General features: G+C 40.4%; 1 protein-coding gene across 1 annotated transcript in view; it reads left to right on the forward strand.

Annotated features, from left to right (window-relative positions):
* LOC149457567 (uncharacterized) overlaps positions 1 to 15,110 on the forward strand; it is a gene marked incomplete at its 5' end in the record, with an annotated part of 278,900 nt that overhangs the window by 194,443 nt on the left and 69,347 nt on the right. Inside the window, one exon of the mRNA XM_089683530.1 lies at positions 2,269 to 2,439. Coding sequence (XP_089539656.1) covers positions 2,269 to 2,439 — 171 coding nt within the window. The remainder of the gene's footprint in view (positions 1 to 2,268; positions 2,440 to 15,110) is intronic.

Below are 15,110 nucleotides of genomic sequence, written 5' to 3' on the forward strand. Positions count from 1 at the left end.
TTTGGACCCATATTGGTGATCCTCAGTGTGCTGGTGACATTCTCCCTTGCTGGCTCTGTGAAAGGAACACAGGTTTCTCCGCACCATGCTCATCAAACCATATCATTTTGGATCTGACTTTTGGGCACAGTCACGTCCTAAAACTGTCATCACAAGGTTGGAAGCACACAGCTGTTTAATATTTCTTTGTATGCCGTAACATTAACAAGAACCTTCATTGGAAACACCTGCACTCAACAACTAGGAGGGGGTGTCACATAATTTTTGCCATATACTGTTATATGTGAGATTATCAGGTGTCCACAAACTTTTGATCATATAGTGTATCAGAGATCTGTAGTTTGCTGATTTCAGTGTAAGATTTTATATGCAATTGATAATTGCAAGCCTATTTCCAGCATGCCCATACAGACTCAAATGGGGTAAGAGAGTCTGCAGGTCTTATGTTTTTCAAATTGGTGCATACAAAGTGTTATCTCAGATTCATTTTAAACTCCTGAGATCTTTCTCAAAGTCAGTGTAATGTAAACAGAAGGCTATTTCCTGCGGTGGCCAAATATTTTTCACTTATTCCTGTTCTTTGAGAGCGTCTGGTCTTACTCCAGCATTTTGGTTTTTGCTGTGATGCATCCCTGTCTGTCTGTTCATCTGCAAGGTGATTGATGTGACAAGTCTCTGAGTGGAAACCAAACCTGATTTAAGCCAGCTAAGCCTGCAGTCTCATGCTTGTGATAGTGCTGATTATGTGTTCAAGGTGCCTGTTTGTCTGTCCTGATCAGCTCTTTTCCCTTGTTGACTACCTCAGATTGGACTATTCCCTGAACTCTGCCTGCCTGATACATAGACTGTCATTAAATCTGTCTGCCAACCACAAGTACCTATTTGCTTTTCTCAGCCAGATGAAGACAAGGCACTATAGCATTGTGTAAAAGTCCTGGGGGCAACCAAATACTGGTAGGCCTGCTTGCCTTGTGGGAAAGGGGGCTGCTATAGGTAAAAAAACACAGAAGCTAGATATAGTGCCTGACCACCTGCATTAGGGGAAGTCATGACATTTGGAAAATCTTTTTTTTTAATACATTGCTATGTGATTACATTTGCTATTACACAGCAACCAGAGCTGTTTAACATGGCAATACATATGGTGCTATAGAATTTCACAGGGAAGAATATTTGGGGCTGTGCACAGCTATTCTCAAAGTATCAATGTACAACTTTCAATACTGGGGCAGCAGTCTGGACATGGTCTGGGCAAAGGCTATAAATAAAAAGGATAAAGCTTTCCACAGCATTTACTATGAAGATAATGATGACCTCTGTGGAGGTGCAAAAAGAGGAAAGAGTGCATGACAGACACATTTATTCAAAAAGAAATGTTCCAATGAACTCTTGCATTCTATTAACCCACTGCTCACCAGTTATGTTATATGATAAAAATAATTCAACATATTTTATAGAATTAACAATTTATAGATTAAAGCTAATTCAACTCATTTCACAAATCTGAAACACCAGGACAAGGATCTTTATCATAAGACATGTGTCTGTAATTTTCAAATCTCATTGGACTCAACCAAAAATAACAGTCCAGGTGTTTTAGGTTTGTGAATTGAGCTTATCATGACTAATAAAACATGCACCATTTGGTTACAATAGGTTTTCCAATATAATTCCTAGAAAAATGTTTGCCCAATAATGTAGATGATGTTGGTCAATAAGATCCTACAGTGTCAATGTTATTGAAATGTCCTGTTAGCATACTGCAGGTGTAATCTTTGAAAATCCATGAAGAACTGTCAGGAACAACACTAGACCTGTAAACATCCTGGAAACCAGCTGTTCCCTTAGCTAATTATAAGGATGTGTTGCTCAGGATGATTCCGGAATTCAAACTCTGTCACAAGATAAATAGCATTTGCAGGATTGCAGCTTTAAGCAATGAATTGTACACAACACTATTTATTACCTATATATGTTTCCATTGTTTTGTTTTAGCTTTCTATTGAATTACAATAAGACACATACAAAGTGATTAATCTTTTATCAGAGAATGTGCAGAAGAGGTTCCACAGTTCAGTTTACTGGAGTATCCTTTTAGCAGAAGATTTTTCAAGAATACATTGCTTCTTTTAATCTTTATAACTCAAAGTTCAATATCATAATATTTTGTGACGTGTTTATTTATCTCGGTTTTCCTTAGTGTATTATCTTTGGCATACTGCGTCATGTAGTAATAATCATAGGTTTTCCTATCTACCATTTTCTAAGGGAGATCCTGGTATACCAGGAGATCAAGGTCCAAGAGGAAAAACAGGTCTATCAGGGGATAAAGGAGATATGGGACCCACTGGCCCACATGGACCAACTGGAAATCGGGGCTACCCTGGACAACCAGGAAATAATGGTCAGCCAGGACCACCAGGACCTCCAGGAATATTGGTTAGTTTGAATCTAAATTATGTTAAGGTTTTATTGTGCACTAGTGTGGAGATATTTTTATATGTGATAAGGTATGGGTTTATGGAGATATTGCTGGTAAGTCAAATTTTTTTTATATGACTAGCTGATTTCTGACACTGAAGTCAGGCTTTATAAATATAAGTATATAATATACAATTAAACAAAGCACAAAAGGCAGGGAACTTGGTAAAAGTTTCCCATTTCTTAGTGAATTATGGAATAAATGATACTCTTTGCCGTATATGATAGAATGACTATATAAGAGTAATTTTATATACAGTATTTAATGAACATAATATTTAACATCCATGTATTTTAATGAGCATATTTATTATCTATAAAACAAATGAATGCATGGTGAACCCATTAAAACCATGGTACTCTAAGCACACATAGACAATGAGACCTTTTTTTTACAGGTAAATCATCTATTCACCAACCATATTACCTTTTTATTATTGTCAAAACCATAGTCTGCTGTTGGAGGCATAATAGTGTATCATTTAGCATTAAACTATGCAGTTCGACATTTAAGAGTCTGCAGAGAAAGAGAAGATGACTCCTTGTTAATCTTCTCTGCAGCCAGTTTTGCCCACTATTCCTCCCCTTCAGTTATGCTGTTGGCATTGCCCACACAAATCAAGAGGTGTGCAGAAAAAGGCACAAAAATAACATAAACAAACATAAATTTCAAATGGTACATGTAAAAAAGTACTTTGGTGCTGCTCCTCGTGATGAGCCAAACATACCTGGGTTTGGTTCACGGAAGGTTGTGCGAACATTCTGAACGTTATTCCAAACCCCATGGAAGTCAATGGGAGCAGAATGTTTAAAATCAGTTCTAGGAATTTTCAAGGTCAATAGATAAGGAATTGTCAAACAAATGGCAAGGAGTGATAGGCACTGCTCAGGGAATATAGTAATGCAAAAAAAAAACTACTTAAACACTGTTTGGGTGGTATGCAGTAATTTTAATTATGTCCAATTCCTTTGAATAAAATGGGGCAATGCCCTAAACATGTCTCTGGGGTGGTTTACCTGTCCATTGTATACAATGCACTACAGCAAAAGTGACATTTACAAGTAAAAACAAACATTTAGTTTGCCTACAAATGACATTTCCCTACCAGTTTGGTTTTCATTGCAAAAAAAAAAAAAATACACAGACCTTTTAAGACCTTTGGAGGGTACCTAGGCTTTTTTTTTTAAAGAAGCTGTTGGGGTAATGAAAGTTAGTGGCAAGGTGTTGTTTTTTTTTAAACTTTAAAATGTCACTCTTGCAGTACATGGTGCTCCCTCAAAGATCAGAGGTTCTGTTGTGAATTCCAGTTGGGGCCCTGTTCAAAAAAAAAAAGGCATCCCACCCCTTGGCAAAGCCCGTTGTCCCCAGGTTGATGTGAAGAAGAACCCCCCCCCCCTCCCCCTACACACACATAAATGAGTAAGGGGTACTTGGTATTCCTATTCATTCATAAAAACAAATTTAAACAGTAAACTAACACAACCTACACTTCCACACTGTCCTTTATTTGTCTCAATGTCCCACATAGTGATGCAGACCTTTGTCAATAAGGATGAATGACACCTTAAAGAATATGCCAATCCATTTGCTTCTCTTGCTGACTGCTGGTTTTTAAGCTGTCAGCAAGGATGGGGGTTGCTGTCATTAACCAAATATGGCCATGGCCATGTTTGGGCAGTAATGGCAGCAATCATCCCCGCTGACAGCTGAAAGGCCCCAGGATGCCTCACTGGTTGCTAGGATGCTAGCAACTGATGGCATCCTAACAACCAGCCAGAGTGGAAAACTGTCACATTTACCTGTAGCAATACTGCTGCTAACTGTATCACTGTAGCAAGAGGTCCGTTTTAGTGGTAGTAGTCCTATTTAATTTACCCATTCCCTGAACAGGCATATTTTAGACTAATGTCTACTTTGAACTCAAAGCTGATTTCTGACCTTTTATCTTCCCTAGGCAGATGGCCATAAGTTCCTATTAATGGCTATAAATAGTAACTATGAATCTAAATACTTAGTAAAAAAAAATCTGAATTGATAGCCACTTCAAACTTTGCAGGACACTGTCTGCATGGAATTTGCATGTTCTCTCTGCGCTGGCATGGGTTTCCTCTAGGCATATTGGTTTCCTCCAACACTCCAAAGGTTGGTAGGTTTAATGTACATTATGTAGTGCTCACACGTGAAAGGGCCCGCTGATTTTCTCCCAAGGTTCCTTCCCCAACAAGTGCACTAACAGCCAGGCACATGATTAGTCTAAGGCAGGGGTGTCAGACTGTGTAACTACAAGTCCCATGAGGCATTGCAAAGCTGAAAGTTACAAGCATGACTCCCAAAGGCAGAGGCAAGATGGGACTTGTAGTTCCGCAACAGTTGGAGGGCCACCAGTTTGACACCCTTGGTCTATGGCTATCTTTTTGATGAGGCATTGAGGCATTGAATTTGGATGGGTGCAGGGTGACCATGGGTCGCCCTTCAGGCTGGGATCTTCTCCTCCTGGACAAGAACCCCTCTGCTTCAAGCCTCACATTTTTATGCACTCTTCCAGCCACCTACTGGGCACCCCAATGATTGACTGGGCCCACACAAATATGCAGACTGTAGATTTGACTCTCCCAGTCCACTACCTTCCAGAACCATCTAGAAGATGGTGTAAGCAGTCAAACCCATAGCCTGTGAAACTTAGAGCAGACCAGAGCAATCACAAGCAGCTCCACTGATTACAGGAAAGCTAAAGAACTACATTTGCCTAATCTAGCACCTATCTAGGAGGGTGCTACAATTATATTAGGGGCTGCATATGAAATGTGTCTAAAATGTTCAGTGGGGGGCGCATGCGCGGCCGGCTCGGGAATGGACGCTGCATAAGCACAGCTCCATCCACCGGCCAGCGCTGAAGCGGCACACTACGACCCCAGGGAAAACAAACTACTCACGGCACTTCCCGGAAGGTGCCCGCAGGCCACTGGACATGCCCCGCAGGAAAAAAAGCCCGGGGCAACCAGGGAAATTAACCCACTTCTTCCCGGCCGTTCAGCTGGGAATCCAAGATGGCGGCCACCATGCGGACATGCAGGGACACTGCAGCAACCAGGAGGAGGACTACAGATCCCAACCTGTGGATCCCAGGCTGCAGCAACAGCTTTATCCAGGGGACCCTGGTGAGTTGTCACCCCCACTGTCACCCACGTCCTGCAGCCCAGTTAAATCAAGGCCACGACTTGATAGTGAGCCTGCTGACACCTGCCAGACCCTGAACCTTCCGCCTCAGCCACCATACCCCACCCTGCCTGACATAGACACATTTCCAGCATCAGACCAACCTCTAACTGAAATCTCCATGAAGAACATGCTAACACTACTGCGCCAAACTCTGCATAACGATATTTCTGCACCAATGACCCAAATTACCAATCTGCTGCAAAGACAGGAACGCAGGATCCGCCATATTGAAACCAACATAGCGGATATAGTGGAAGCGCATAATGATTTGATTGATGCCCATTCTGACCACACGTCAGACATCGAACAAATCAATCTAAAATTGGCCGACATAGAGGATCGATCACGCCGCAATAATATTAAATTCAGAGGGATCCCAGAAACGGTATCTAACGAAGCATTATTACCATATCTACATCAATTCCTCAAGCTGTTAATCCCAACACTCTCTGACGTAGAGGCCATAATCGATCGAGCACATCGACTACCTAAACCTTCATTCTTGTCAGCAACCATTCCTAGGGACATGCTCGTCCGAATACACTTCTACCATATTAAGGAGAAAATTATGTTGGCGGCTAGAAATCCACCTCCACTCCCATCCTCACATGCGACTCTGCGTCTTTATGCTGATTTATCTAAGGCCACGCTTTCCAACAGGAAAAAAATGATAGCCATCACGAAAGCGCTTAGAAACCACAATATGGCCTATCAATGGGGATTCCCCACTAAATTAATCGTACGTCACCAAGGCAGAATCTATACTATTAAAAACCTAGAGGCCGGTTTGGACTTCCTTAAGGCCTGGAGCATTTTACCTGCTGATCCACAGAAGAACAACCCTGGTTCCGTTCAAAACATGGAAGCAACCTGAAGGGCTTAGCGGCACCAGCCGCGTTTACATCTTTCTCTTTGTATTTTTCTCTGGAGGCGATACCTGAATACTCCTAATTCTGGCGATCGGCCTAAACCCTATGGCTCTGAAATTCAAGGTTTTGATTAGATATGACCCATCCGAGGATCATATCCTGCTTGACCCCCCTTTTTTTGATGTAGCAATCCTGGCTACACTGTTTACTTGCTTTATGTGCAAGTATTTTTTTACTGTTATTTTTCCCTCCCCACCCATCCCTTCCAATGGCACCACTGACTATACATTTTTGACACAAACCTTCACCCTCGTGACCGTAACGAACACTAGCAAAAAAAACACCCCAAGTATATTTGTACCTCGAGAACTCATTTACGAATGATTACCATCACATCTCTTAATGTGCGGGGCCTCAACTCCCCTTTCAAGAGATCGATGCTATCAAGAGAAATCCGGAAATCTCAAACGGACCTACTCTTCATACAAGAATCGCATTTCGCCACAGAAAAAGTCCCTAAACTCTATCTACATCACTTCTCTCAACTCTTCATGGCAACAAACATCAAAAAGAAGAATGGTGTTATTATCGCTGTTAACGACGCTCTTTCGTTCAAACTCACCTCCACACTAATTGACCCGCAAGGCCGCTATATCATATTGACGTGCCAAATTAATGAGATCTCTTACACCCTGGTGAACGTATATGGCCCTAACAGTAAGCAACTTAAATTCTATCGGAAACTCTATACTCTCATCTCCCAACATCAACAAGGTAGACTTATTATTGGCGGAGACTTTAATGTTCTCAGTGACTCACTACTAGACTCTTCCTCTAGTAAGAAATCCTGTAACCTTAACTTCAACCCCTTCCTGCACGACCATGACCTATACGACGTATGGAGATGCCAACATGGTACGGAAAGAGATTACACCTACTTTTCACCCCCTCATCTCTCATATTCTAGAATTGACATGTTTATCACTGATAAATGGACTCTGCAACACGTGACTTCCTCCAGCATCGGTACTATCACCTGGTCTGACCACGCACCGATCACCATAGTCTTGGATGACAACCAAAGGTCGACCATTCCACCTATTTGGAGACTTAACTCTGCACTTTTAAATACCCCGGAAAACCAGAAATTAATATTAGATGCACATGACCTTTTTTTTTACACTAATTCTACCCCGGAGATCTCTGTTACCACTCTTTGGTTGACATATAAGGCTTATATGAGAGGTATTCTCATCCAATTGAATTCTCGTATTAAAAAACAAAGGTCTCAGCAAATTGAACAACTCCTTGACTCTATACGCACAAATGAACATATCAATAAACAGAATCCAAATGCTACCACAACTGCTGCGATAAGCCGAGATAGGGACAAACTACGCACTACTCTATTACACACCTATGATTTTAACCTCCAAAAAGCAAAATCCCAATTTTATGCGCTGGGCAATAAAACTAACTCTCTTCTTGCCAAAACCATCAAACAAAAACGGCTTAAAAACAAAATTGCCAAGATTCAACACCCAATTTCTAATGTTCCATTGACTAACCCACAAGATATAGCTAATGCATTTGCGTCTTATTATCAATCCCTATACAATATAAAAGACGACCCAAATACAACCCAACCAACGAACCCGTCAATCGAGAACTTCCTACGTCATACTGAGCTTCCTCATCTTACACCTTCCCAACTAGCCTCCCTTTCTGTCCCGATCTCACCTTTAGAGATAGAGAAAACCATAAATAAACTCCCCATGAATAAATCACCGGGAAATGATGGCTTTACTAATGAATTTTATAAAATGTTCGCGCCCCATCTCAAATCACACCTATCTGATCTCTATAACTATGTTGCCCCTAAAGGAGAATTCCCCCCTGAAATGCTGCAGTCAATAATCTCTACCATCCCAAAATCGGGTAAAGACCCCCAATTAGTCCAGAACTATAGACCAATTTCACTACTAAACACGGACCTAAAAATCTATGCCAAGATAATAGCTCAACGACTCCTCCCGTACCTTCCCACGTTGATCAATTCTGATCAAGTGGGATTCGTACCAGGTAGGCAAGCCCCTGACGCAACTCGACGACTTATATCATTGATACACCACCTTGAATCGAACAAACAACCTTCACTTCTCCTATCTCTTGACGCAGAAAAAGCATTTGACCGCATTCACTGGCAATTCATGACACTTACTTTACAAAAACTGGGAATTACGGACTAGATGCTGTCAGCGATTTTATCCCTCTACTCTAAACCCTCAGCTAGAGTCCTCACTAACGGTACGCTCTCGCAGCCATTTCAAATATCTAACGGTACTAGACAAGGCTGCCCTCTTTCCCCCATAATCTTCGCTTTACTCATTGAACCACTGGCATCCAACCTTAGAAATGACCCCAATTTCTTGGGAATTAAATTTCTCCAGCACGAACACAAAATCAGCCTTTTTGCAGATGACATTATTCTAATGATTACAAACCCCTACAAATCACTCACTTCAATACGTATGCACATACAAAACTATGCAGATGTATCTTATTATAAGCTCAACGAACCCAAATCTTTAATTTTAAACCTTCATACCCCTGCTCGGACCCAAAACCTCCTTACAAAACAATTCCCTTTCAAATGGGAAAAACATAATATCCCATACCTGGGGATTAAACTTACTCCCAAAACCAATCAACTCTATGTAGCTAATTTTCAGCCACTTCTTGACACAATCCCACAGGAGCTTAAGAACCTACGTACAACCACGCTATCAATGCTGGACAGAATAGCTACTATTAAAATGTGTATATTGCCTAAAATTTTATATATATTTCGTACATTGCCTGTTCCTATACCCTCCTCGTTCTTCTCTACAATTCAAAAAATCTTAAATAAATTCTTATGGAATTCTAAACGGCCTAGATGCTCTACAAATCTTCTGATACGCCCGCCCTCCAGAGGCGGAGCCGGCCTCCCACATTTGAAATCCTATTATCAGGCAGCCATATTGGACAAGCTATACTACTGGTGGCACCCGACCCAAGAAAAAACATGGACTATTATGGAAACCGCTATGTATTCGCCAAATACCTTAACAGACTTATTATTTACACCTCGTTCGACACAGATTAGACCTTTACACGCTCACCCATGCATCCAAGCCTCTCTGACAGCTTGGCATGACTTCCTGACTTACACTCATTCACATAAGACTAATTTACAAATCCCGACCCCTATTTCCTCCCTTTACTTCTTATCCCCCCACTTGAACCTAACATCTTGGAAGACGTTGGGTATACGCTATATCCAAGATATTCACAACAATCATAAACCCGAGTCATTTCAGACCCTTCAAGAAAGATTCCATATTCCCGATACGGAACAATTCACTTATATGCGAATATCCCATTTGCTCCATAACACGCATATTCCACTTGAATTAGACTTCCCTGCTACTGCGTACCATTTCTACCACAAAACTTTTTATCCAAAGAAAGGAATCTCTACCTTTTATACATTACTTTCTGAAGCACAATTTATAACTCATACATCATCCCTTACCAATTGGGAGACAAATCTCCTTCTCCCAACAACCCCGCAAACATGGCAAGTGACGTTCTCCATCACATACAAAGCCCCGAAATGTAGCTCCCACTGGGAATCTTATTTGAAAACTCTCCACCAATGCTACTTAACCCCTGCCAAATTATCCATCTATTACCCACAGCAATCGCAAAATTGCTGGAGGCGTTGTGGTGACACTGGTTCGCTCTTCCACTTACTATGGTCATGCAAATCCCTCAAGTCCTTTTGGAATAAAGTGTTCCAATTAATCTCTTCAGTTACAGATTCCCCAACACCCCCTAATCCAGGGCTAGCCCTTCTTCATCTAACGATAGATCAATTTCCCGTTTGCTCACGCATCATTATCATACACATCCTGGCAGCTGCAAAGACTAACATTACGAGACTATGGCGTTCTACCTCACCCCCCCTATTAGCCCGCCTACTAGCTGATCTCAACTTGCAATGTGAGATGGAGCGAAGAACGGCCCTCCGAAATTCCTCCTACCACAAATTCACATTACACTGGTCTCGATTGCTAAAACATCCCAAATGTTCTATTGTCTGATTACAAACCCTAAACCTTATAAGATGCTACATTTGTAGTTCATTGGTGCCCTCATCTCCCCCCCTCACACTTTCCTATACCCCTTTTCATCCCCTGTTTAGTTCCTTTATGTTTTCATATTCACTGATAAGGTTCACAATCCAATGAGAATACCTCTCTTGTAAGTATGATTATGATAATTTGAACTCCCAGCCAGTTGGTGGGGGTTTATTACCTCGTCTTTTCATTCTATATGTTGTTTCATTTATGTGAACCTTGTATTCGAATGTTTCTATATAATGATATAACATGTTTTGTTCAGAAACCTTAAAACTCCTAATAAAAAATTATTTGAAAATAAAATGTTCAGTGAATGGAATAATATCTCAACAGCAACATAAGCCAGGTTTGCACTCATGCACATGGCTCTTCAGAGAAGCACCACCTACAGTATCATGGAGTACGAATGGCTGTCAGGGTAAACCCGTCAAATGTAGTCAGTGTGAGAGGTAGTGCAATGGAACAACGAGTTAACATCAAGTTCTGCTACAAATTGGGGAAACCAGTGATGGAAAGGTATGAAATGTTTTTGTGATGGTATGGAACAGAAGCTGTGAGCAGAAAATGTGTTTCGTGATGGGAAGAAAATGACTGAGGATGAGCCGCATTTGGGTCAGCTTCCAACAAGTAGAACCCCAGGCATGATCAAACAAGTGTGACAAATGCTGGCACGAGATTGGCGACTGACTCTACGATTGATGGCAGAGGAATTGGGCTTTAGCAATGACACAGTGCGCACCATCGTCCACAAAGATTTGGTTAAGCTGAAGATCTATTCCCGGTTTGTGCCGCACAAGCTGATAGACGAACAGAAAACAAAACAGATGGATACCTCTAGAGATTTCATTACCATGTGTGACCAAGATCCATCCTTTCTGCAAATCATCATCACAGGGAATGAGACTTGGTGCTACTAGTTCGATGCAGAACCCCAGCAGCAACCGATTGAATGGAGGGCACCATCTTCCCAGAAACCCAAAAAGAGTCGCCTGAAAAAGTCCAAGGACAAGACCATGTTGACTGCCTTCTTAGACAATGATGGAATTTGTTCCTGTGGGTCAAATCGTGAATGTCGCATTCTACAAGGAAGTTTTGAAATGGTTGCTGTGATGTTTCAGCCGTGTTCGGCCAGAGTTGCACAGGACTGGACAGTGGATGTTGCTGCATGATAATGCGCATGCGTACTTTGTGATCCGTGGCTGCCAATTCGTGTGCATACCTGTTCTCGATCATCCACCATACTCCCCTGAACTGGTGCTTGTGGACTTCTTTCTGTTTCCCCGCCTGAAAAGCATCATGTAACGCCACATTTTCGGATGTGGTGGCAATCTAAGAATGTTTGACAGGGGTTTTGCTATCAATTCCTAAATAGGCATTTTCCGACAGTTCCCAGAAGGTTTATGAACGTTGCCAAAAGTGTGTTGTGAAGGATAAACATTATTTTGAAGGCTAATAAAGGTAATTTGTTTGTATATTCTGTTTTGTTTGTTTTCTGATACCATTCACCAAACTTTTTAGACATACCTTGTAAATTATCAGTGCTGTATAAATACCTGTTAAAAAATAGGTAGGTTTTAAAACAACAAAGTAGTTGGTAAATCTAAAAGAGATTGTACAATCAAAAAGTGTTTGTGTAGTTTAATGGGATCTAAGTGCAGATGCTTCTTAGTGCAGAAATGTACTAGGTTGTAATTTTTGCTAAAATTATAGGGGTTCAATAGTGATTTTTTTTTTCTTAAGAAGTATACGCTTATTCATCAGTAAACACTTTGCTTTTTATTTCTCTGAATGAAGACCTGAGATATCTATTATATTATAATATATTTCATACAATATTTTGATCCATCTTACTACAATCTTCATTTGATGTCTGTCCTGAAAACATCTATACAGAAGTCCCAGTATAACCTAAGGACAAAGCATTTTTATGCATGTTTTATTCTTTTTATGCATGGCTATTCTCTATCTCTAGCAATATATATTGATGGTAACACAGCACATATTAAAAAAAACTTTATGGATTTGCTTTTACAAAGTTGTTAAAACAAATAATAAATGATATAATATATCATATCATTTTGTATAAAAAGTAAATTAAAACTGTTACAAGTCTGGAACTCTGCCAAATACTCAAGTGGCCTAATTTCTCCCCACTTGACACTTCTCCACCTTCTGGGGAACACACTTTTTTGCCAGGCCTTGAGTAACCTAGCACCTTTCACTGGAGGATTTCCCACAAACTTCACTGTGTCCACTCTGTCCTCACTGGTCATTCTACTTACACCTGGGCAGAAATTTGGGATAAATACCAAGCCCCCCATATTGAACTTTTCCAATTCCTAAAAATTAAACACTGGTTATCTTCGGTGCTAGCTAACAAAGACACAATGACCCAATTGTCATTGTTTGAACATATTTGTTATCAGTAGCCTTTGTCCCCTAAACTCACCTGGTTCCTTCCTGTCTGGCACATCTTTACCCTCCTGCCCCCAGTACCTGTTTCAGGGGATGTGCCATTCCGGGAGATGCTCTCCACATTTGATAGACATGTTCTATGGTCTGGACAAAAGTCCTTAAACTCCTCCAATCATTATATACCTGTCCCTTCCCAAGAATATCCTACTATATTTGAAACCTCAGGGCCTTGCTAAATAGCAATTTAAACTGGCTAGCTATGTGTTACTGGTGCTAAAACAAACCATAGTGAAGGAATGGAAACAATAGTTCATACCTGTTGCGGAAGTCAGTCGCTGCTTAGATTCCTTCTTCATTCATGAAAAGCTTTCTAGTATTCTTTTAGATATAAATGATAAATTCCTCAAAATATGGACTCCATGGATTCAATACGCCCACCCACCTATGTCAACCGCAAGTTACACATTGTTATAAACACCAAGCTCCATTAAGCTCAGGTCTGAGCGTTCTTGATGTCCCTCTCCCCCTTTCCCTTTTATTTCCTTCCTTTATTTTTTGTTTTTTTTCTAGGCTCACCCACAGGGATGATCTGTAAATTGAGATCTGTTCCTATGTTTTCTTCTGTTTTGTCTTTTGAACAGTGAAGTTTGCATATTGCCACTTCATCCACCTACGCCTGTTTTTTGTGATACAGACATATGGATTTTCTCTTGTTACTCATACTGTTTTTTTGTTAAAATGCAATCAATGTACCTCCGTCATGAAAAATGTTTTGTTGTTCATCACAGTTCCTATAAATGACATATTACCGCCCTTGGCCTGCAAGGCCTTGACTTTGTACTCCTACCAGTACACATGATAGCGATAACCAATGTATCTTTTACACATTTATTTCAATAAAAATGTATTGAAAGAAAAAAGTAAATTAAAATATGTATATGGTGAGCATACTAATTGATACCAATTTACTGACATTGTGCATTGCAGCGGTGAGTTTTCTTGTGATGAAAGGTTTTATTTTAGGATTAAAAGGGTCTTTTAATTACAAGATCTGAGTTCACAGATGAGTTGATAAGTAAAAAAGGGGTTTGCGTTTTACAATTTCTGTCTTACAGTGGAGCTATATTCTCCAATTGCGTTATATATATTTAAGAATATGAAGCTAACAGACCAACTTAAACAAACCCACCAAAATATATATTCATTTATAAAACATAGTATGGTAAATACATACAGTATGTCAATCAACTATATAAAGTTGTAAGACGTCATGCTGTGAACTACATATTGAGATCAAACTCCAACAATATATCCAAAGAATCTTCATATAAAAGGATTTTATATTATTTACAAATCTTGTGTGTGTGTGTGTATATATATATATACAGTTGCAAGAAAAAGTATGTGAACCCCTTGGGATTACGTGGAGTTTTGCATGAATTGGGCATAAAATGTGCTCTGAACGTCATCTAAGTCACAACAATAGAAGAACACAGTCTGCTGAACATAATACTACACAAACATTAGATGTTGCCATGGTTTAATTGCACATAACATGTAAACATTCACAGTGCAGGGAGGAAAAAGTATGTGAACCTTTGGACTTAATAACTGGTTGACCCTCCTATGGCAGTAATAACCTCAACCAAATGTTTCCTGTAGTTGCAGATCAGACCTGCACAACGATCTGGAGTCATTTTGGACCACTCCTCTTCACAAAACTGTTTCAGTGTAGCAATATTCTTTGGATGTCTGGTGTGAATCGCTCTCTTAAGGTCATGCCACAGCATTTCAATCTGGTTGAGGTCAGGACTCTGACTGGGCCACTCCAGAAGGTGTATTCTGTGCTGTTGCAGTCATTGTTTTGTTGAATTACTTGTATGCTTTGGGTCGTTGTCCTGTTGCATCACCCATCCTCTGCGGAGCTTCAGTTGGTGG

Source organism: Staurois parvus, unplaced genomic scaffold (genome assembly GCF_062004578.1).
Source record: "Staurois parvus isolate SC_StPar_1 unplaced genomic scaffold, SC_StPar_1.0 ptg000313l, whole genome shotgun sequence".
In the NCBI taxonomy this organism is placed as follows: Eukaryota; Metazoa; Chordata; class Amphibia; order Anura; family Ranidae; genus Staurois; species Staurois parvus.